The 25157-nt window shown below is 48.1% G+C and overlaps 1 protein-coding gene across 2 annotated transcripts in view; it reads left to right on the forward strand.

Annotated features, from left to right (window-relative positions):
• The window catches only part of MEGF6 (multiple EGF like domains 6), a 276261-nt gene that overhangs the window by 237000 nt on the left and 14104 nt on the right, over positions 1–25157 (forward strand). For both annotated transcript variants that reach the window (XM_078873191.1, XM_078873192.1), the window contains 17 exons: positions 366–494; positions 1961–2089; positions 3951–4085; positions 5552–5686; positions 6306–6431; positions 8308–8442; positions 9236–9364; positions 10373–10504; positions 11049–11177; positions 12773–12901; positions 14802–14930; positions 16255–16383; positions 18041–18169; positions 20644–20772; positions 21999–22127; positions 23168–23299; positions 24433–24561. In XM_078873191.1, the coding sequence (XP_078729317.1) occupies positions 366–494; positions 1961–2089; positions 3951–4085; positions 5552–5686; positions 6306–6431; positions 8308–8442; positions 9236–9364; positions 10373–10504; positions 11049–11177; positions 12773–12901; positions 14802–14930; positions 16255–16383; positions 18041–18169; positions 20644–20772; positions 21999–22127; positions 23168–23299; positions 24433–24561 (2214 nt within the window). The remainder of the gene's footprint in view (positions 1–365; positions 495–1960; positions 2090–3950; positions 4086–5551; positions 5687–6305; positions 6432–8307; positions 8443–9235; positions 9365–10372; positions 10505–11048; positions 11178–12772; positions 12902–14801; positions 14931–16254; positions 16384–18040; positions 18170–20643; positions 20773–21998; positions 22128–23167; positions 23300–24432; positions 24562–25157) is intronic.

The raw sequence follows: 25157 nt of genomic DNA on the forward strand, positions 1-25157 counted from the left end.
CATTGTTACGTTAATCAACGGCGTCATAATAAGACATATATAAATCTGTCGTGCAGTACGTCTGGTTGATGCAAACGCTTCCAAGTAAACAATTAACCGACTTAGTTTTGTGACGCGTCTTGGCATTGCTGCATATATATGTTGTCCAAGTAAACCATTAACCAACTTAGTTTCGTGACGCGTCTTGGCATTGATGCATATATATGTTGTCCAAGTAAACCATTAATCGACTTAGTTTCGTGACGTGTCTTGGCATTGCTGCATATATATGTTGTCCAAGTAAACCATTAACCAACTTACTTTCGTGACGCGTCTTGGCATTGCTGTATATATGTTGTCTCCGTTGTTGTGTTTTCCGTGTCCAGCTTGTCCCGAGGGCAAGTTTGGCAGCAACTGTCAGAGTGAGTGCAGGTGTCAGAATGGAGGCTCGTGTGACCCCGTCAGCGGGAAGTGTCGCTGTCCTCCCGGAGTGTCTGGCGAGCTCTGTGAAGACGGTTAGTAGTGGCGATCATCCACCACCCCCCCCCCCCAGCCACTGTGTTTACCAACTGCTGCCCACTTCACAGAGCACTGCCCTGTATGAAGTGTTCATCCCAGACGCATTTCCACCCACGGCTCTCTGATGTGTCGTCGGGTTGCAACGCGTGTTATTCGGCAGGATGTGTTGGGGTGCCACGGTGGCGACATGTTAACTACCTCGCCTGGTATGCGGGAGGTCGTGGATTCGATCCCGACCACGATGCCTGGTCGTGCGGATTTTTCTCCGGGTCCTCCGGTTTTTCCCTACACATTTAGAATCCACGTGCGTTTTTAGTATTTGGCTACTGTAAATTTGCACGTGACAAGCCATTTCGTTGAGGTATCATTCGTAGCCAGGTCACTTCTGAAAAGGAGCGATATAGCTCAGTGGGACTTACCTGGTCAAATAAAACTTGTTTAGTTTTAGTTTAGTTTTAGGATGTCCCAACGTTTTGCTCCACGTGCTGGGATATTTTTCAGATTGAGCAAAACGTTAGGCATGCAAAACATATAGAGAGACACACCCTAAAAGGTGGGACATTGATACACAGACGTATTTAAGTGTTCTCTCTAATTTGTTTTCTGGTTGTGCCACATGTTGTTTGGCACGAGGACTGACTATTCTGCCATCACGCCATGGCGTGTAGTGAAATATCGGGTATCATCTCGATGAAAACCTATGCACTTGTATCGAAGTGCTGACCATCTCTGCCAGTCTAGGGCAAGAGTTACGAGGTCTATTTAGTTCAAGACACTGCATGCTGACAGCTGCTGCTGAGAATTTATTTTCTCATTCTGCTGAATGTTTTATATATATAAGAAAAGTATCCAACGTGGAATGCAAAAGGCATTCTTATTTCATTCGAGGTGAAAATACTTTGGCCGTGTCAATTTATCAGTGACTTTTTCCACATTCTACGCGGATTTTTTTTTGCCAGTTTTTGTTTGTCATTCCTTCATGCCATGTCTCGACTCCCTAAGCCTCGGGTGTGAAATGGAATTCCCTTCCTTTGAACATTTTTCATCACGGCATTATCGGTTTACAACATACTTTGCAACAATAATCAATCATCGTGTAACAATGTGAATCAGTTTCGTCTCTCTTTAGAGCTCATCGGTACGATACAGTCATCAACATCCACCGCTGCTGCTGCTGTCATTTGTGTCCTTGTTTCACTGCTGCCTGCTAGGATGGCCTCACTTTCTCTACTCTTTGAGTTCGTGATGGAAATGACCAAATCGCCACACATTCAGATCTCTTGAGCTCGTGGACATGAATAAGGCCGAGAGCTTTTGAACGTGCAATGCACATCCTCCGTGCCTTATTAAATCCCTTAATTATCCCACGTGCTCTCTTTCACGCACAGAGTTGAATCACGAGTGCAGTCCGAACGTCGTGCAATGAACACGGTGTCCCTGCATCTGTCCCATCCCTGGACAGGATGTCCCAAGGGCTTCTTTGGAAAGGCGTGCAACAAGAAGTGCAACTGCGCCAACAACGGACGCTGCCACCGCATCTACGGAGCCTGCCTGTGCGACCCGGGCCTGTACGGCCGCTTCTGCCACTTGCGTGAGTCTCCTGCTTCGGGGCTCTCATTCCGGCCCAGGGCCGAAGGTCACAACGTTTGAGCGGCGTCCTCGGCCTCCACAAACTGCAAGCCTCGTGTAGAATCTGACAAGCCGTGGTAGGACGATGGCAGGGTGTCTGGCAACGTAAATAACGAGAGGAGTACTTTTTGTCGAATTCTTTAAGAAAAAAACTCTATATTTCCAGAGCCGCAATGCACTGTGAATACGCAGATGGGGCTAACACGGCAGGCAACGCTACAAGGGCACGGGACGGGAGGATTTACAGGGGCTCTGTGGAACGGCTGGTACGACGGTACGCAACACTTTACACGGGAGGGGAGGATTTACAGTGGCTCTGTCGAATACAAATCGGGGACATTTTTACGAACAACTCTTATAAAGATGATCCCATGTGAGCAAACCCATAGTGTAAACTTGTGTTGCTATTTGGGACTTCACCCAATTGGAAACTGATCAAATTCATCAACGCGTTTCACAAAACCCAGCCACAGACTGAACGCATTTGGCCCTCTGGCTTCCGAACTGCTAATGAAATACTTCCGAGGACAAACACATGTTGGAAAGCATTACGTAATCAATGATTGTTCTTGCTTGTCCAATGTACACTTACATTTGTTAAATTCAAGTATAATTTGCATGTATGTTGAACTTCTTTCACACCGTACGTAGCCAACCGTGCTAATCAGCATTGCAACTGGTCCCATTAACTTGGAACATCTGTACAAACAAATGATGGCATTCACTTACCAGGCTAAAGCATCCCTGTAATGACCAGCAGCGTGTCTCTCTGTCATGAATGCTCTTGCCCACGTGTGTGTGAACCCGGCGACCTGAGTTCAACTCCTGCTCACAGCCAAGACCAGTGACGATTATCTGAACCAGTCCTGGGTCTTTCCTAGATCGACTCAGCCTCAAATGAGTACCCGGTGCGATGTGAAAATATCGCCACTAGGGAGACAAAGGCGGCCAGGCGTGGTTCTGGCCACCCACCCCCTCGTGTGCTGTGCCGGCCTTCATAGGTGCTCGCTAACAGCACTTGCCCCACACTTTCTGTTGCAGCTATGCGGGAGATATTTGTGCTTGTGCTGCACTTCAGAGGCCACTGCAGTTATTTATGAACATTCAGCGCTAAGCCCAGCAATGAGGCTGTTTAAGTACCAGCAATATCACACACTGCCATTCGATATCGTGTCAAGTAACAGTGCAAGTATCTAACAGATCAAACGACCATTGTGTTTAGTGGCATGTGAGCTAGTGCAATGAATTACAATGTTGTAAAGCGTTAGTTCACGATAAGCATATGCTCGAGATATTAAAATAAAATTTAAACAAGGAAGAAAAACTATGCACACGCAATGGCTTTTGTAACGCTTTCCAACATGTGTTCATCTTCGAAAGCATTTAATTGGCGATAACCTAATGGCAACGCTCACTTCATGCACGTCGGTAGCAGTTGCGTCCGTAGGCAGTGATCTGACAGCCGGGCTCTGATTGCGGCTCTGTTGAAGTCTGTCGAGGCTATACGAGGGATTCATATTCTTAGGTTTTTTCGGTAAAGTCACGTAGGTAAAAAATTAATATTAAAATTAATAGAAGCAAAGAAAGAGAGGAGTAAAATATTTTTTATTTTACTTCTATTAATTTTAATTTTAAATTTTTTACCTAAAATAAAAATTAATAGAAGTAAAATATTTTAATAATTTTTTTTACTTCTATTAATTTTAATTTTAATTTTTTACCTACGTGACTTTTCCATAAATAACCCAAGAACATGAATCCTTGCAGTCACGAAAGCTTCAAATCTAGAAATATACGAGGGATCTTTGTGTTTGTCTTTGCAGCGTGTCCTAAGTGGGCGTTCGGCCCGAGCTGCTCATCCGAGTGCCAGTGCGCCAAGGGCAGCACGCAGGAGTGCAACCCCAAGGACGGCACCTGCCGCTGCCACGCTGGCTACCAGGGCAGCCAGTGCCAGGAAGGTACGAGCACGACCAGGGCCATCCGATTATTCAAGCTATCCATGACCCGCCGCCCCCTGTTACTGGACGGATAGTGCGTGTGTGTGTGTGTGTGCGACGCAAATGTAGAAGTAAGAAAAATTGTTGCGCATAGAAGAAGACCGGCCAATGCAGGCAGTGATGAGAAGGAAACTGGCACTATTTGGACACACATATGCAAGGATGGACAATAACTAGACCATGTAAAGTGTGGCGTTGTTCGGGGAAAAATGTAAGGAACCAGAAAGAGAGGAAGACCTACAAGAGAATGGCTTGACGACGACATAAGAGGCCGGTGCCAGCAAGATGTGACGCTAGCTAAGCACATTGGCACAAGACAAGAGGGCAGTGGAAAGAAATGCCAAAATGTGCAGTGGACACCTACGGGCGATCTGCCCCATGGATCGTGATGATGATGTGACGCTGGATGGGCGATGATGGGTGGGGTTTGGTGATGCCACCTCCATCATCAACCATGCGATGACATCATCGTGACATCTCCATCATCAACCGCGACATGCTGGGGGTAGCCCAAGAAGGGGCGGGGGGGGGGAAGAGCCCAGGGCCAATGCAGATATCACTAATCACAGATGTTGGGATCAAACTCAGGTTGTAAGGTTCATAGTGCTGTGCGTTCACCACTTGGCTTGTAGGGGTTTCCTGGCTTAGCGGAAAATACAAATTATATTTGGAGTGAAGTAATTGTTTAAAATCTTGATGACTGTCACAGAATACACCTCCTCTTGTTGCATGCTATAATGAATGCTAAGTGCCGCTGCGAAGGTTGAATTAGGAACATTAAGCTTCTATCAGAGGTCAGCGCTTGAAGATTAATTTAATGAGCCTTTTATTTTAATCTAGCATGGCTTATTTGAAACAGTGCTTTTTTTTAAATAACCCACACTATGATCGCTTTGTTTCTGTGTAGCCTAGAAACACTCATTGTGGGTTACAGTAATTTCCTCCCGGCTGGATGCTTTCAAGAGCAATTGTTAGTTTTGTAAGCGACACTCGTATTTAACCATCAACATCACAAGATCCATTGAGTGTTATTTTTTTGTTCAATGAACAGCTCTTATAAAAATGGGAAGCCCGCATTTGTCATGGTCCGGCGGTTGGGAATAATTGGCTAAACGATTATAATTCTCATTTTGACATTTTGCAAAAAATCGGCTGCTGAGCAATTTTTTTCCCCTTGCCCCACACACATGCGCCTGATTATCTCTGCCGTTTCTTTTTAATTTTATCCAACCCCCACTCTCTCTCTCTCTCTTTCTGTCTGGCCACACCGGCTGCGACTACGGGCGTAATCAGAACAATCGTTAACACATGTGCACGCTCGCCAGCGACATTGCTTTTCTGCATCGCTTCCGTTTGTTGTTACTGCATTCCTGTTGTTGTTGTCGTTGTTATGAGGCCAATGCTCTGGTCTGCTCTTCCTCTGGCAGTCTGTGCCGACGGCTTCTACGGCTCGGGCTGTCGACTCCCGTGCACGTGCGCCGACGGCGTGGCCTGCGATCACGTCAGCGGGGAGTGCAAACTGCAGTGCCAGCCCGGATTTCATGGCACCGATTGCCAACTGAGTAAGTGCCTCTCACCCCGCGGCTCTGCTCGGTTTTCAGGGGCCCACAATTCACTTCGTCGGGAACTGCTGGTGTTTTTTTTTTTACATAATGCACGAGGCTTTTGAAAGCAAAACAAAATTAATCGAAGTAAATAAATCACAAAAACTGCACCTATTTTGCTTTGTTGACTGGTTTAACTTGTGATATTTTATGATAAATGCACTTTTGTCACCTAAGGGGATACCAATTAGGCACAATGAACCTATAAACGAGGTTAGTAAGTATTGAACAAGTCTATTCTTGCGTTTGACAATGTGTTCAGGAGCCAAATTCCAATGTCGAGACGTTTGCTAGCCACGAGAGGGTTTCAGGAGATAATTTCGTATTGCTATTCCCCTTTCTCCGTTGAAGGAGCGCAGCCTACAATTGTGTGCTGAACGGTTCCACAGTCAATTAAACAATGGACAGTGCACGTGAAAGGTTTGAACCATAACGTATGCTCAGAATTTCATCGGCAACGTCGCCATATACTACGTCGCGCGTTATACGCCGTACATGCATTGACGCGACACAAAGTCCACGTTTAAAAAAGGAAAATCGCCGAAACGGGCATGCAACTCGGACGACATGTTCGCAGAGTGCCCTGCTGGGAGATTTGGAGGCGGGTGCCAGGCGTCGTGTGCGTGTGGCGGGGCGCCCTGCGATCACGCCACTGGCCGATGCTTCTGTCCACCTGGCAAGACTGGCGGCTCCTGTGAGAAAGGTGAGCTGAATTCTATACAGTGTGCTTCAAACGAATTTCAACACTTATATGGGACAATCGTTTTTAATGGAAAAAGAACGGATAATACACTGCAACATGACAACAAATGTATGATAATAGCTTCAAAAAAGTCAGAGTCTCTACTTGTTCGCCATCATTGTCAACACACGCCTGGAATCTTCTCCAGGTGGTCTCCAGAGCCCGGAGGTAAATTTTTAGCAGTATTGTTGCAAATTCTCGGAAGTGTTAACATTTTTTTGAAGCAACCTGGATAACCGTTCGGTTTTTTCTTTATTGTATTTTTCGTGACGTACCGCGGGGTTGTTCGTTACGACGTCTGACGTTTCGCTCTGCGTCCTTGGAGCTTCTTCTTTCGCCCTGCTACCTTCGCCATATTCATCAAGAACTGAACTCAGCTTTGGAAATTGAATTCAGTTCCTGACAAAGTTCCCACGAACGTGGAGTGAAGCGTCGGACATTGTGCCAAACAACACGTGGTACCGGCCAAAACACATCGACGATCTGTGCAGAGCAAGCACGAAGGTCTACACAGAAACAACACAGGCAACTTAATGCATTTCCAAATCACTGCGGTGTTGAGCAATATCCTTGGCTACACTGCCACCTGTGGTCTTGTAGGGATATAATCTATTGCTGTAATCCAGGTGCCTTTCATTGCTGTTGTTTCACTTCCCCTATGCGTGCTCATCTTACAAAGTGGTCCATCGAGGCTACTTTCCCATCAGCAGTTGTGTCTAACTCGCATCTTATTGATTTCTCAAAATCCGCCAAGGGGTTATATATCTTTTTTTCTGGACTGTGATGAGAATCATCAGTTGTCCCTGGTCCATACATAAGGCATAATGTCCACCTATGTGTCTCTTAAGTGTATGTCCATGCTTGCATATCTCCACACTTCTTTGCGCACTTTTATCATCTGTTAAATTGTCAGTGTCTGATCCATACGTCACATACATACGCCACATCATATCTAAAATATGCATCGATTGAGAATGTCTTTCTTTACGCAAACTCGCATGTTATTCCAAGTTAAGCTTTTGCATAATTCCACATTCTAATACACCGCTGATACAGAGGCCACCACTTTGAGTCGATCTCCCGGAACGGCAGAAACAATAGGTACTCTTCTCAACCTATTCCTAGCAAGCATGGGGGGACGGGGGAGGGGGGAAGACCAACTACCGTCGAGAGGGCATCTTCAGAACTCCCTCGGGTGTAGTCACTTTACGATGTTTCTTGTTCATGTTTTTGTTTTGTTGCGGTTGCACCCGAGTCAAGAGCCGCATGGCTCATAGGGTTATACCTAATAAAATAAATAAAAGGCAAAGTTGTGAATATGTGCGTCTGTTCAAAATGTTTAGCGTACTTCCCAACATGCAACAAACTTGAAATTTGCCATGTGGGTACTTTCCAGACTGTACACCATGCCTGTCATGTGACCCGCGCATGTGGAAGCGTAACGCATTGTAGTGTAGTGATTAGCGCGCTGCACTACGAACCCGGCGACCCGAGTTCAATTCCCGCTCACGGCCAACACCGGTGACGATTATTTGAACCGGTCCTGGGACTCCCCTAGGTCGACTCAGCCTCAAACGAGTAACTGGTGAGGTGTGTGAACATCGCCACTGGGGAGACAAAGGTGGCCGGGCGTGGTGAATCCAAGTCCCGGGCGAAGCTGGGTAGTACAGCTAGTACCTAATAAATGAAACTGAGTGAAGGCTCTCTCTCTTGTCAGCAGTGACGTGAGCAAGCAATTGCAGGACTGCACTTTTACCTTCACATATAATACGAATGTGTGTGTGTGTGTCTACGCCAGTGTTGCCCCCTTGACGCGTGTGTTCTGTTTCACGTTCAGAGTGTCCGGAGGGACGCTGGGGTTTGGGCTGCCAGGGCAACTGCAGCTCGTGCGAGAGTGGAGGAGGGGCGTGCAACAGGTCGACGGGAGAGTGTGACTGCAAGGCCGGATTCATGGGCAAAGCCTGCCAGAGCAGTAAGAGAAAACCCATTGCCCCCATTTGTCATTAGGAACCTCCCACCGTATGCACGCAGTCATACCAGCTGTTGTAACACAAGTGAGGGGTGTTTGTGTATAGTTTGTGACAATTTGATGTGCGAATTTATAGTACTACATTTTATATAGGGTAATTCACGCTATAGCATCCCACAACGATGTACATTAATTATATGTAAGGCCCAAATCCCATATACAGCCCCGAGCAAGCAAATGAAAACCCTACTAATCTTGATTTGAAGCTTTCGTGACTGCAGGAAGCCATACTCTCCTTCGGTAAAGTCACGTAGATAGAAAAAATAATGAAAAAACACGATGTTTTGGGCGCAACACAAGCGTCCGTCATCAGGTGAGCTAAAAACCCTACTACCAAGCAAAATAACAACAATAATAATAATACTCAAATTAATAAATGGCACCACAACAAACAGCTCAAACAAGAACTCCCTGTAGCCAATACACTCAGATTGCATCGCACAATCACGAGAATGATAACCCGCATGTTTGTTCAAGCACGCTGGTAGTTCAAAGTTAATTAAATTTAATGCTCCTCAGGAAGCGTTATATCTATATGTTTTACATATCATATTTTCATGAACACGGACCCAAAGGCCAACCAAAAATGCCAAACGGATCATAGCCACACAGCGCCGCTGAAGGTGTGATAACAGACACGAGCCAACAGGTTTCTTGAATTTAGCGAGGTGATTGAGAGCAGCGGGGGTGCTGTAACGCGTGGCGTCTGCTCCTGCTGCTGCTGCTGTCGCCTTAGGCTGCCCTGCCGGGCGCTTTGGCCAGGGCTGTGTGCTGCGGTGCGCGTGCGAGAATGACGCTCAGTGCGACCCCGCCACCGGGCAGTGCTCCTGCGGCCCGGGTTGGTTCGGACACAACTGCAAGAAACGTGAGTGCTGCTGCTTCCCCTCTTTAGCCCTTTGCCCGCTCCGAGACGTCTGCGAGTTGCAGGGTGGGGGTCCCCGTTCACCGATGAATCTCGGAACGTGCAAGCTGTTCAAAAGCGTTAATTTTATGTAGAGAGGCGTAGCGCCATTGTTTTTAAAGACACTGTACTCACCGCAGAGAACTGTAGCGACACGACCGCGCTCTACGATAGCTGGCACGAAACTGTGCCACACGCCCTCCCGCATAGCCTTGTGGGAGCCTCGGTACCGATGAAGTTATGTTTATTTTTCCGATTCCATGCACATACGTCATCGGAATGGTAAATGGTTAATTCCGTAGTAATAATAATGGTGATTTGTTTTAAAGAGCCACTTTCCTCTTCGCTGGGGAGTGGTGGTGCAGTGCTTAGTGTACTGTGCAACGAACCAAGCAACCCGAGTTTTATTTCTGGCCAACGCTAATATCAGTGGAGAGGTGATGTCTAAACTGGGTCTGGCCCCATCACCCTCCACCTGCTTGGTGAAGTGCGGTCGAACCATCAATAATAGGAACAATAATACATCACGGAGTGGTATCCAAGGAAAGGGACACAAATGGGGGGACGTCTGTGGAGAAGATGGAGCGTTGAAATCAGGTTGTGTGCAGGTGCAAGGTGGATCATTACATCGCAGGGTCGTCAGAGGTGGCAGTGGTTGGGGGGATGCCCTCATCCAGCAGTGGATAGACCAAGGGATATACATTATTCATTTATCGACGAATGACCCAAAAAAAGATTACTTTTTAATTTGGACCAATTAAACAATTTAGGTATTAAAAAAAAAATCGTCATTTATAATTGTGTTTTCTATCTAGCTGGAATATGGGTAAAGCGTGGCTACTTCTTCCAAGAGGTCTGGCCGGCATGGAAGAGTGATCCACAATACTCTCTCTAGAGCCGCCCCGAGTAAAAAGGCCCTTCCGCCAGCAGTGGCGCGAGCGAGAAATGACTGGGTGCGCCTATCTGTTTCAGCGTGCCATGCTGGGCGCTGGGGACGAAACTGCGAGCGGCTGTGCGAGTGCAACAGCGTGGTGGGAAGCTGCGAGCCGGTGACGGGGAAGTGCGTGTGCGAGGCTGGGTTCACTGGGCCTCGCTGTGAACAGAGTAAGCGCCGCTTCCCGCTTGCCCCGTCCTCGTATGGTCTGAGCAATTGTTTCAAACAGACACGCTTCACAAGTCAGTGGGAATACGCCTGTTGCCAGGTCAGACGTAAAAACAACAAAAAATGTCCCCTCGTGCAAATGAGCGGTGGGAAACTTTGCCCGCTCATCTCACTTGAGCCTAGAAATGTATAAATATGAGTCTGACATTATAATGATTGGTTAATGAATACAACCTTGAGCGGTGGAGCAGCAAATAGCTCACAGCACTACTAACCCAACGACCTGACAGCTGAACCGGTCATGGGCCTCCTCTAGGTTGACTCAAGTCAAGTTTGACTCAACCTAGCAGAGGTCAATGACCGACTCAGCGCTTTGGTGCAGTGTGCAAGCAGCACCGGAGACACAGGTGGTCGAACGTAGCTGTGGCCACAAACTTCGGTTCGTGTGCCGCGCCGTCCTTGACGGGCTCTCGCTCGCTAACATGGCGCTGCGCCCCGACACTGCGCTCACGGCCACGCGGGGCCTTCGTTTGTGCTTGCATGCAGAGTGCACCGCCGGAACGTTCGGGCCAAGCTGCAGGAGTCGGTGCCAGTGCGAGCACGGGGCGGCGTGTGACCACGTGAGCGGCGCGTGCACCTGCGCCGCTGGCTGGACCGGGACATACTGCGAGCGCCGTAAGGGGTCACCGTCACGCGCGCCAATCCCAATCCCCGTCTTCGTCCTCCTCGCAGTTGCAGCAGCGGCGGCGGCGGCGGCGGCAGCGGCTCTTGGCTAACCGTCGACCAAAGACGGTCACTCCAGTCGCTCGCAGAAAGTCACTCACCTCCCTGTTGCTCTTCGATCGCGACTGCCGTGGTTTCTGTTCCTCCTCGTGAAGGAGCATAAACCGTCACACGAACTCCGATCATCGTCTCAACAGCAGCGGCGGCTTTTGGCTAGCCAATGAACAAAGACGGTTACCCGCGTCATGTGCTCTCAGATGAGCTTCTGCAGCCGTCTGGGACGTGCTCTTCCTTCCGATATTAGGAAGCCACTGGAGCCATGCACTTTGAAATCATCTAGATTGATAAACTCATTTCTTTGGAACTGCTTTTTGTGTTTAGTTTGTTAGCCATTCCTACGCACCTCTTATAAGCACGGTTGGCTAATCTGCTATGTGAGGAGAAAACATATAGCGATCTTAGATTTTCAGTTTTAATCCAGCAGCTACCCTGGTTAATAGCATGGATATTATTAATCACACAATACGAGGCATCTGCTTCATGACGGGTATAATAATTTGTAAGAGTAAGCCATTGTGCGATGGAGTCATGGTCCTAATTTTAAAATGTACCTATTAGTCCACTGGAATATATTTTGAGCAATTATCACTCCCAAATGTAAACACTTGGCAAGACCCTCGTAAAGAAGTCATGAGACTCAGTTTTTCTTCATTGAGAAAAAAAGCAAAATAATAATAATAATAACGGCCCCCACTGGTTTGAATATGAATAAAATTGGGAATTTTTTCTAATGCACAACAGCATGCAGAGGTGCCCAATTTCACACTGCCAAATGAACGTTCTAAAATGTAACCATATGTAGCACCTGTGACTTATTAGGACATGCACAATTGCATTCCGCAGCATGCACAGGGAACAATTTCCTTTATTACACCTTTTACAGTGGGAATTCACAATTTAATGCCACGAACCGCTTAACATTTGCAATGCTGATTGGATAAGCATGTGAACATAAATTGTATTTTAAAAATAAATCACTGAAATATGCTAATAAGGTGGTGCTTTGCAATGGACAATCGCATAATAAGTTTTTTTTTGTGTGGGTGGATAAAAAAATAATAATTCGATGAAGTGATATCGGAAGCAGTTCCGTGTCATCGTCTTCAGCGGACCATTCTCTTAAACGCGGGTGATGCACTGCTTTTCGAGAGTCCAGAATGCCTTCTTTGTTTTATGACACGATGGCAATCGCACAACTGGAATAACATAAAGAAATATATATATTTTTTTAATAATACATATTTTGTTTTACTTCCCCAAGAGAAGGAAAGGATGCATCCGTCTACGGCACTGCAGCACCTTGTTTTTGAACACAAAACTGTACACGCAGTAACTCGCACAGCAGCTCAGCGCTGCGCTTGTACGCATGCATGCTTGGACCTCTTTTTGCGCAGAACACAGCCAACCGTGCTAACCGGAGGTGCGCGGGTAAGGACAACAACAAGACGTCTTAACGACTTGCACTTGTTATTATGTCTCTCCAACAGCCTGTCCCGACGGCTTCTTTGGGATGGAGTGCAAGGAACCATGCGGCTGCCGAAACGGGGCTCGCTGTAACCACATCACGGGCCAGTGCAGCTGTGCCCCAGGCTGGGTGGGCCCCAAGTGCAGTCAGCGTGAGTGTCGCAACCATCTACGTGCACTTGAAGTGAACTAATTCTAAACTAAAACTTTAAAAGAAACTATGTTTTGTTTTATTTTACCAGGGTGAGGCCCACTGACCAGCCATGTAGCTCTTTTTTCAGAAGTGACCTGGCTATTACAAATTATAGTGCAATGAAGTGGCCTATCGTCACGTGGATATTTACATCAGCTAAATACTCTAAAAGCACGTTTATAAGTGTGGAGGGAAAAACCGGAGAACCCGGAGAAAAATTCACACGACCACGGGGAAAACACGCAAACTCCGAATATACAACAGGAGTCAGCGTCGGGATCAAACCCACGACCTCCTGTCTACCAGGCGAGGTAGTTAACATCTTGTCACCGTGGCACTGGTGGGGGAGAGTAGGTGGCCAGGTGGCTCAGAGGTCATAATGCTGAGCTGGCTTTGCTAAGATCGGCGGTTCGAATCGAGGCCAACTGCCCTGTGGTTATGCTGGGGATGTCAGGTCCAGCGAGGTCGGTCTCAGACTGACCATCTCATTCCATTTAGTTCTGGGTCCTTTTTATACAGCGGCTGCACATCTGTAACTGTAGTTGGATGGCAGAAGTTGTGAGTAGCCTATTTAAAATGAAAATTATGCAGTGTCCTTCATATTTTTTACTAATATTTTGTCCTGATCGTGAGTGAATTTACTTTTTGGCAGGAAATATATATTTTTTGGTTTTAATCTATCCTGTATATTTTAAAAATAGCATTTATTGCAATGAATGACACAGACTTCAATAATAATGAATTGGAAACCTGGTTTTCGAGGGAAAGTATTTCGTGTAATTTCCAACTGGGAATCATGAATTAGTTGGCGATTCTAAATTAGTAGATTGTAGCCACTAAGACAGTGTACTGAGCCATATTGCTCATTGGGGTTGTATAAATGTGTATATGTTGAGATTCTTTCGCACCGTACGTCGTTAACCGTGCTAATCGGAGGTGCCAGAGAAGAACAACAAACGAAACACAAAAATCAGTTCTAAATAAATTAGTTTTCAATCTAGTCCATACCTCCAGTGGCTTTCCAATATCGGAAGGAAGAGCTTTCCAGACGGCCGCAGAAGTGTATCTGAAGGCCATACTGATGCAGCACCTCTGAGAACATGGCTTCAAATCCTGGATTGATTATGTGGTTAAAATAAACATTTTTTCAGATATCAAACATATGTTGATCTCTGAGCAGACACAAATAACCTAACTTGATTTGACATGCCCTACATTTGGGGTGTCAGATTTGGGAATATAAAATAAATGTTGACTGCTGTGGGGTTACTCTGCAGACAGCCTCTCAGTGAAGCCCTGCAGGGTTTTATTCAAAGGCTGTTCCCTGGCCAGTTGAGTTGTTTTGTGGTTGTGGTAGATGAAACAAACAACTTTCTGGCCAGTATACAATACCGTACATATGTTGAACTTCTTTCGCATCTAAATTGAAAAATAATTTCTTTAGAACTGCTTTTTGTAACTCTGGGACCTTTTTTGCCAGTATCAATGTATGAGAAATAAGAATAGAATTGACTCTTTCTTTGCATGTTTTGCCCACAAGTGTGTGTGCTTGATGCAGTCTTGATTCCATGCAAAAGGTATCTATTTGGTGTTGAAACATCTTAACACCTGTTTTATTGCCTGAAATGGTAAAATATTTTCTTATTATTCTTACAGTTTTCTGTGTTTAGTTTCTTGTCATTGCCTCACAACTCCGATTAGCATGGTTGCCTACGTACGGTGCAAAAGAAGTTCAATATGCGTACATATGTTGCCAGCCGTGCCAATCGGAGGTACTGGTGGTGCACCGGGCACAGACCGATGGTTCACGGTCGTACGCTTGACGCGCGTTCGTTTTTTCCTCCCCTCCACCCCCACAGCTTGCCAAGGGCAGACGCACGGCGAGGACTGCAGCCAGACGTGCGACTGTCACAACGGCGCGACGTGCGAGCACGTGACGGGCCTGTGCCTCTGCACCCCTGGGTGGACAGGGGCGTCGTGCCAGCGCAGTGAGTGAATCGACGCTCAGCGCGTGGGCGCTATGGACCCTTCACGATTCCTTCGTGAATCCTTCACGAACCCTTCACAAATCCTTCGCGAATCCTTCGTGAATCCTTCACGAATCCTTCGCGAATCCTTCGCGGATCCTTCACGAATCCTTCACGAATCCTTCGCGGACCCTTCATGAATCCCTCGCCACACTCGATTGATTATCTCGGCGAGAATGGTCTGGCTGGAACGCGGACGCGGCGGTCCCCGTGTGCGTCCGTGGCGCCCCTGCGTGCGCCACGCGCGTCAAAGGAATCCTTATCCTCGAGTTAGAGATGGTCGGTTGCCTCGGGCGTGGTATACAGCACTGAGCCGGCAGCATTGACATTCTCGATTTGTGTTTGGCGAACGTTCATCCCCCAGAGCATCTGGGCACTGTATGGATCCTCTCTTCATCTGCTTTCGTTTTTGCCTTTCCCTGACTCTGATCAACAAGCAGAAGCTAGTCACAGGAATACTTTTCCTTTTTCCACATTTTTTTCTTTTTTCCTTGGGGTTGGTTTACTTTTCTGTGAAGCTGTTGGTCTACCAGCGACATGATTAATTTCAAGAGCAGCTGCCCGAAATACCACCTGGTATATGTTTCCTCTTTAGGTGGCAGTGTTACTGAGGAAGGGTATAGAGTTGTTTTTCATTTTCCAATGCTTTTCACGTGTTATATTGTCCACCGTTGCAATGACAAAGTTGTAGTAATGCAATATTCCAATAGGACTGTAATAGAATACAAGACAATTTGCTTTTATATTACACTCTTCATGCCAGAGGTTCTCAGGCTGCTTTACAATAAAATCTCTGCCAGGAATAAAAAAAATATTGTCCAATCATTCCTTGGCGGACACTCTTATCATCAGTCTCGATCATCGGCCATTACCAGGTATCGCGGTGGCGAGATGTTACCCACCTCCTCTGGTATGCAGGAGGTCGTGGGTTCGATCACGACCCTGAGGCCTGTATATTTGGAGTTTGCATGTTCTCCCTCCCTGTGGTCGCGTGGATTTTTCTCCACATTCAGAATCAACATGCGTTTAGAGTATTTGGCTGCGATATAATTCCACGTGACAAGCCACTTCATTGGGGCTATCATTTGTGGCCAGTTCGCTTCTCAAAAAGAGCTATACAGCTCGGTGGACCTGTCCTGGTAAAATAACAAAAATATGTTGAATTGTTTCTAAGGGACTCATCGTGCCCAATTTGTCGTGTCCGAGCCCGGCTTCCTTCCCCCCCCGACGTCTGGCTGCACGACGGCTCTCCAGTCAGCTGACGTCGCTCCGTTTGCGTCCGCAGAGTGCGATTCCGGATTCTACGGAGCCGGCTGTGCACAGCATTGCATCTGCCGGAACGGCGCCACCTGCAGCCACGTGACGGGAGACTGCTCCTGTCCCGACGGGTGGACGGGCGTCGCGTGTGAAACGGGTGCGTCGCCGCACCGTGCCCTCCCCCCCACCTTGACGGATGATCCTCGCCGCGGTTTCACTTCCACGTTTTCATCAGATCGCGCGTGCGCTTGTGTGTGTGCGCGGTTTTGCTCTGTGCGAGGTTTGTGGTCGAGTCGTTTTGGGCAGGTAGCATGCATTTGGGGCGAGGAGTGGGTATCCCCCCCTGTTTATCACGGTGGGCTATGTACAGTGCGAAAAAGTTTGACATACATACATACTTTCCAGTACCGTGATATGTAATTGATATTTGGGGTCAGATCATACAAGTGCAGTGTGCGTAATACACCCTCCTCCATCCAACACAGCCGATCAATAAAGTTGTCACGTGAACAAACGTGCCGCTTTATTACTGCTGCATCAGCACCACCAAGCGGTGTGTTGTTGGAGAGCAATCCACGACATTTGAGAATGTGGTCCGACGTTTCGCTGGTAGTTAAAACCAGCAGGCATTTGTAAGATAACGACGAACATTTTATTTACGCGATCTGAACCAAAAAAAAATACGAATTATATTATTGGTTATGAAAGGCTGCGCCGAGTTAAACTCTTCCAATATACTTGTCCAACATGAAAAAGGAGGCCAAATGATCCTCTGGAAGGGCCCTCTAAGAGCCCCTCGAATAGAGATCCTTCCACCAGAAAAAAAAAACATGCAATGCAATCGGCATTGGCCAAACACAGTCAATATGACTTTCTTGGTTGATGGTGCATTGTCTTTGAGTTGTGCGCCTTTTGGCGTCATCTGGTCCAACACCTTGTGAGACTATGCTCTAAGGAAAGCTGTCTCGGGTGTGGACCAATCAACTTCAAGGACAGTGCATACATTATCATACGACTGCAGGTATTGTGGTCTATGCAAACATGACTCCTTGTAAAAAAGGTATCAGTTTTGTTGCCAGATAAAAGGGTAAAAAAACAATTATCAAGTTCTTCATTGGTAAGCAAACTTAACAGGATCCAGCTTCTGCATCGGATAACCACAGTTTAAACCACAGTTAAAACATCCACAATCCTTACTTATTTTACTGAACACAGAGGAATGAGGGGACGATAAAACATCAACAATAATCATTACTGATCACGTAAGACTGCACGTGCAATTGGTCAAATATCTTGAGAAGGAACCTCCTGAAAAGTAACAACCAAATCACCCCGATTGCTAAGCAGCGTTTCACCGGGGTTAGTACTTGGATGGGAGGCGTCCTGGGAAAACTCAGCTTGAGATTAAGTTGTTGTTCCGCAGACCGGAAGATTGACACCGGGTTAATGATGGCATTAGTCGCGATGTATCACTTAACAGAGTGTGCCACGTGAAGGCTGCCATCTTCCACTCCCAGCTTGAGAGGCCACGTGGCAACGATACGGTGATACAGTAATGCATCCTTCAATTTATTGTATTCCGCTTTGGGTCTTATCCCTTTAGATGTGCATGAGCTGTATCCGTGTTTTATAGTTTCCGCCCACATGAAGCCAAAACGTGAGTTAATGCAATTCGCCCAAGATCTTAAATGCGCAGGGCCTTCCTGAAAAAAAAACGTATTGAGACTCTGTGAGACTCTTGTGGATCAATAGTTGTATGAAGAGGATACCTTTGTCTTATTATTTTTTTACGTAATCGTGTAATTCCATTGCAGAGTGCACAGGTGGAAAGTTTGGTGCTGGCTGTCAGCAATCCTGCAGCTGTCAGAATGGAGGCACGTGCGAGGCGAGGACAGGGAGGTGCACGTGCAAGGCAGGCTGGACTGGTGACAAGTGCGAGTCGGGTACGTGTCTCTCTCTCGCTCTCTCTCGTTGCATTCATCCCATCGTGTTTATCGCACGGCGAGGAGCTGCACCACATGAACTATTCAGCATTTGCTCGAACAGGTTTGATTGTTACGATGAGATCTCGAAGGTTAAAAAGCAGTACAGATTTTATTTGTTTGAACAAATGACACTGGATAATGTTGCTCTGGAAAGCCAATAGGGCCGACAAACGAAACAATATCATCCATAAGAGGGTTTTTTGGGTAAGATCACGTAGATATTTAGATATAAAGATCACGTAAATATGTAGATATATAGATTATATCTATCTGATCTAAGCCCAAAACAACTGTATTGTGGATGATATTGGTCGCGAAGGACTACGTGTTAACGTAAACAATACATTTACTCGCATTTCATGGTTGATAAAACACTGAGAGCTGCATTGTGCAGACTTGCAAGGACTACAGTTTAAGTTATGCCGATGTAAGCAATTTGTAGCGTGCATTTACTGAAAGCTGTGCATATGTTTTCACAGAATTGCAGTGCAAGGCATTATTTAATTTGATTAACAATACTTTACAGTATATGTACATAGGCCCAAAAGTATATAGACCCAAATGTTTATTCCGTTAACACCTCCTCCGTAAAATGCGTCACACGCCTTATTTGATTCGTATATTGCCATCATAATAGTTTGTGTGTTGCATTTACAATCTATGTACAATAGAGTGTATTAGTTTAACTTTGATTCAATTAAGCATTTGTTTATTTTGTGCAACGTATTATTATTTTCCTTTGTCAAGTTGAAGTAAAACATATATCAACGGCTTATTTTTTTTAAATATATTTGTTAGTACATGAACTCCACTTGGCACTCGAAAACGTATCTTACTACGTAGGTCTTTTGATCCACTTGGAAAGCTGGCCTCACAATACAAAGGTTATACATGCGGTTTCCATATGTAGGCTATTACAGCGGAACACAATGTTCTATTGCTGCTGCAAGCAACCTTACCAGGTTTTTAATGTCATACGACATCAAATGGTTATAAAAAAAACACCCCACAGCATTGCCAGGCAGTAACCGTGGTCTGATTCCATGAATCCACACAGAAACCGCATCGACCCCTGACAACCAATATACCCGGCCCCACACGCTGGCATTTGTGCGGCCCCTCTGCCAAGGTTTCTTTCCCCGTGAACTTGATGCCCCCTCCCATGCTGAGAACTCGATCGACCAGACTGATTCTTTAGTCTCATCCACACTGTTCAACCATTGCGCTGCAGACGGCAAACACGGGCAAAATACAAAGGTCCCCTGTCTAGCCTTAACAGACTGTTAGCGAGCACCTATAAAGGCAGCCATGGTGATGTTTACACCGCACGAGGTACTCAATTGAGGCTGAGTTGACCTAGGGGAGGCCCATAAACGGTTCAGATAATCGTCACTGGTATAGGCCATGAGCGGGAATCAAACTCGGGTGGCCAGGTTCGTAGCGCAGCGCATCAACCGCTACACGACCGCTCCCCATCACAACACACTTGCTCAACAACAAGAACAACAACCGCCAATCGCCACTAAGTGGCGGTGATCGTCGCCACCGCGCTTGTGCCAGGCTAGGTGCACGTTAAGGCCACACGCCCGCTGGCAGGAGGTCACGGGGCAGACCCAGGTGCCATGGGTAGGCTGACCGAGATGACTGGCCGATGCACCACCACCTGTGCCCCCTTCTGTGCCAACTTGTTTTAGCACTCGACGCTCCGCTCGTTGTTGTGAGCGTCGCTCACTCACTCGCTCACCACACTGCAGGTCACATCACTTCTCATTCTGCATCTTCCCTCTCATCATTTGGATTCCCAAGTTGTTATGACAACCTCGCTCAATTCAGGAAACGTATAAACTCTCATCTATTGCAACTTCAAGAGTGCCGTTTGTTACTTTCCACTTGGCATATTGTGGACCTTCTGCTCAGTAAACCGGCGATCCGAGTTAAATTCCCGCTCACGACCAACGCCAGTCGCGATTATCTGAACCGGTTGTGGGCCTCCCCGAGGTCGACTCAGCCTCAAATGAGTACCCAGTGTGCTTGTGTAAACATCGCCACTGGGGAGACAAAGGCGGCCGGGTGTGGTGTTGGCCACCCCACCCCCTCGTGTGCCACAGCGCCGGCCTTCACGGGTGCTACTCGCTCACAGCACTTGCCCCAACAGTCTGCTACAGGCGATTCGCGGGGGATCTTTGTCAATGTAAGCAGGCTCACGGTCAACACACACACAGAGGCTCAAGAGGACAGCGCAGTCCACCGACAGACCTGGGCCAGGGTCCCCCCTCGTATAGCCCCCCTCTCTCTCTCTTGTTCACCGGTGGTGAGCGAGAGAGCGAGAGCTCACGTTTCCACCGGCCGAGCGGGACCGGGGATCGCCCATCTCTGCCGCCCGTTGACCGGTGGTGGCTTTTCCCGTCGCGCTGTCTTTTTATTTTGCGCAGCGTGCCCGCCCGGGTTGTTTGGCGGGCGGTGCGGGGAGAGGTGCGAGTGCACGCACGGCGACTCGTGCCACCACGCGACGGGCGCCTGCCACTGTCACGCCGGGTGGCGCGGCCGCCACTGCGACAAGCGTGAGTCCACTCCGCAGCGCCCACGCACACGCGCGCACGCACGCACATGCACACGCGCGCACCCACGCACGCACATGCACACGAGCGCACGCACATGCACACGCACCCACGCACGCACATGCACACGAGCGCACCCACGCACGCACATGCACACGCACGCACCCACGCACGCACATGCACACGCGCGCACCCACGCACGCACATGCACACGCGCGCACCCACGCACGCACATGCACACGCGCGCACCCACACAACATGCGCACACACACACAGACAACGGCCTCCCACCCCCACCCGTATAGCCTTAAGAGTGCGTTGGGGCAAGTGCTGTTAGCGAGCAGCACCTATGAAGGCCGGAATGGCATGCGAGGGGGTGGGATGGCCTTCACCACGCCCGGCCGCCTTTGTCTCCTTTGAGAATGAGTACCTGGTACGATGTTTACACACCGCACCAGATACTCATTCGAGGCTGAGTTACACACACACGCACTCACACACACGCATTCGCGAACACATTTACATCCTCTTCTAATTGTTTTGCAAACTGCATTTTTTCCCCCAAATGTGTTTTTGTTACAAAATAAAGTTATCCATCCAAGTGATCGACCTGGACCATTACCGCCTACTGAATATGACTGTTCGCGGCTGTTCTGCATCACTTCTACCAGTATGTTATTGGGCTGTAACGCGCGTTGTTCGGAACGAATATCCCAGCACGCTTCCTGCCACGTGCTGCAAGCTTCTAGAGTTGCCAAACAACTATTGCTGAAGAACTGAAGAATCTAAACTCAACTGAACTATTTTTACTTAATTTTACCAGTTAAGGCCCACTGAGCTACATAGCTCCTATCCCCGAAGCGACCTGGCACTCACAAATGGTAGCTGAACGAAATGGCTCATCATGTGGAAATTTATAGCAGCCAAATTATTCCAAACGCATCAAAACGTCGGACATCGTGCCGACGAGCGCGCGTTACAGCCCGAGAACACATCTCAGAGCCGTACCCACAGAGTGTTCACGTCGTGGCCAGCGATTGTGAACGGGAGAGACGCTCCCCTACTTCCTCTTCAATCTTCTTGCCCCACCCCCCACCCCCCATAAATGTTCCTCCTCTCCCCCCCCCAGCCCCCTCCCCCTCTTCGAAATCTACTTTGCATCCTGGGTTCTTGAATAACGATACAAACACAAACCACAAAGACGCTCAAGCGACGTTTGTTCCCCGTAGCCTGCCTGCCGGGCCATTACGGCGAGGGCTGCACCCGGAGGTGCTCGTGCGCGTCCGGCGTGCCCTGCGATCACGTGACAGGGAATTGTGGCTGCCCCCCGGGATTCATCGGCAATGGATGTGACCAGAGTGAGTCTCCAGGGAACAACGCTGTCCCAGCGCACGATACCGTGTGGTGTGACGATTCATATTGATTTGTTTTCATCATACATCACGCTGCTATCGTCTTGGCTTCTACTCCATGTCGACCGTGTATTGATTGCTTTGTCGATACTGAACGATGGCGGTTGCTGCAAATACTTACAGACCAGCTGCCTCTGTTGTGGACCAATCAGTTTCAAAGACAATGCATATGTTATCAGAGTACGTTTTTTGTTTGCATTCTGACCGCAAGTATCGTGGTTAATGCAAACATGATTCCTTGTAAAAGGTTTCAGTTTGGTGTCTTAACATCTTGACACCTGTTTTGTTGCCAGAAAGAAGGGGAAAACCCTATTCTCATAATCTATTGAATTGTGTATGTACGCGCGTTGAACTTATTTCGCACCGTACGTAACTAACTGTGCTAATCGGAGGTTTCGATTATATTTAATACGAGGGCTGAATGCACCCCCCCCAACTCCAAGTCTCCGTATCGCAGAGGCTCCAGTAGCCACCGCCGTTAACCACCATCTCTCCCCGCGTCCTAACACGCACGGACCGCGTCCTAACACGCACGGACCGCGTCCTAACACGCACGGACCGCGTCCTAACACGCACGGACCGCGTCCTAACACGCACGGACCGCGTCCTAACACGCACGGACCGCGTCTTAACACGCACGGACCGCGTCCTAACACGCACGGACCGCGTCCTAACACGCACGGACCGCGTCCTAACACGCACGGACCGCGTCCTAACATGCACGGACCGCGTCCTAACACGCACGGACCGCGTCCTAACATGCACGGACCGCGTCCTAACACGCACGGACCGCGTCCTAACACGCACGGACCGCGTCCTAACATGCACGGACCGCGTCCTAACACGCACGGACCGCGTCCTAACACGCACGGACCGCGTCCTAACACGCACGGACCGCGTCCTAACACGCACGGACCGCGTCCTAACATGCACGGACCGCGTCCTAACACGCACGGACCGTGTCCCCGTTGTGCGTCTCTGTGCAGCTTGCCCAGCTGGAACGTTCGGTCAGAACTGCAACTCGGTGTGCCAGTGCTCGGCAGACAACCAGCAATGCCACCCCGTCACGGGGAGGTGCAACTGCCTCGCTGGCTTCCACGGACCGCAATGTGACAGCAGTGAGTGAAGAACACAACTACACTTCCTACCAACTTCGGGTGGTCTCTTAAAAATAATAATTGTGAAGGCAATGTGCACTATGCGCCCAGCAGTATATATGGGTTCACCACAGTTAGTGGATCAGCAGATCGATTGGGGTAGGGTAAAGTGTGGATAAGTCCACCTCTTCCATAATAACTAACCAGCATGGAAGTGTAGGCGTAACAACCCCCCTAGATGGACTCTCTAGAGCTCCTTCTCGTGTATGTCTGTAAGTTTAACTTATTTTGCACCATACGTAGCCAACCGTGATAACTGGAGGTGCGGAGGAAGGATAACAAACTACTCAACACCTAATGCAGTTCTTAAGAAACGTTCTATCAAGCTAGAGTTTAAAATAATTGGGTTTTCAAGCTCCAGTGGCTTCCTAATATCGGAAGAAAGAGCGTTCCAGACGGCCGCAGAAGCACATCTGAAAGCGGAAGCCCTTCTGGCAGCAGTGTCATGAGCAAGCAATCGCAGCGATAAACTTCTACCACCTACTCTTTTGGTCTTTCGGTAAAGTCACATAGATAGAAAAATTATATAATAATAATAAAAATCACGACCTTTCAGTCGCAAAACAAGCAATCGTCTTCAGGTGAAAAAATACAGTAGGCGGACTGCTGAGGCAGGAAGAAATATAGCGAGAGAGCTACTGTAGCCAAAGGTTATAAGGGTTTGAGATGGGTACAATGCAATGGTAAGTGGGTGGGGCTAGAGATGGAATTTGCAAGTGAATGTAAGATCGCAGAGCTAGCTATACCTCGGTCATTGTGTTGCTAGAGATTAGCATATCATATTCTTAGGTTTTTTTCGGTAAAGTCACGTAGGTGAAATTTTTTAATTAATAAAAGTAAAATAAATATAAAATACAAATCACGACGTTTCGGAGGCAACACAAGCTGTATCAATCTGTTAATATAACCCTTCACCACCTAGCCAGGTCATAACCCATTTATTAGGACGCTGTGACCGCGACCGCGACATTCCTTGGTAGGGCCCTGCAGAGGGGCTCTCTATCTCACCGTGACGATCCTCAATTTGCTTGTCGACGTTGGGCCGCTTCGTTTGCCGAGCCGCCGTTGCGTTCGTTCTGCCCGCCGCCCCGCAGAGTGCCCCGAGGGCAGCTACGGCTCCGACTGCGAGCGGCAGTGCAAGTGCCACAACGGGGGACGCTGCGACACGGCCACAGGAACGTGCGAGTGCCCCGCCGGATTCCTCGGAGCCGACTGCGGCCAGCGTACGTTGGACCCCCCGCCCCACCCCACCCCTCCGCCTCCACATGGCTTCGCCAGACCGTGCTGGGACATCGACAACATTAAATATGATGGGATTGGGGGGGGGGGGAGGTATTCTTTGTAAAGTCTTAATTCAGAGTCCATGTGATATCCTGCTCAATGGGCATTGAAGCGTTGGCGCTGACCTCAGATTCGCACGGTTGGCTACGTATGGTGCGAATGAAGTTCAGCGTAAATACACGCATACAACATCTCGTGTTTACAGCCAGCCCTGAATCAGTGGTGGACATTCCATATATTTCTACAGCAGGGGTGAGTTTATCCATTGTACAACCACAGTTGACTTCTCCGCAAAGTGGTACTAATTTTATCGACCCTTCGGGTGATGAGGCCCTGAGTCAACCTCCAGCCAGGATGTTAACTCACAGCCGTGGGAGCCGATGGCTCTCCCCCTGCTGAGTTGATGGGGCTTAATGAACGCACGAGCGTTTCTGTAGGTAAACGCACGTTCAAATATGGGTTCACCCATTGAATGTCCATACGTTACAGGTTGTTCTATGAACGTCAAACAACAAGGGGGAAGTAGGCCAAGATTCCA

This window comes from Lampetra fluviatilis, chromosome 36, assembly GCF_964198595.1.
Source record: "Lampetra fluviatilis chromosome 36, kcLamFluv1.1, whole genome shotgun sequence".
NCBI classification, from domain to species: Eukaryota; Metazoa; Chordata; class Hyperoartia; order Petromyzontiformes; family Petromyzontidae; genus Lampetra; species Lampetra fluviatilis.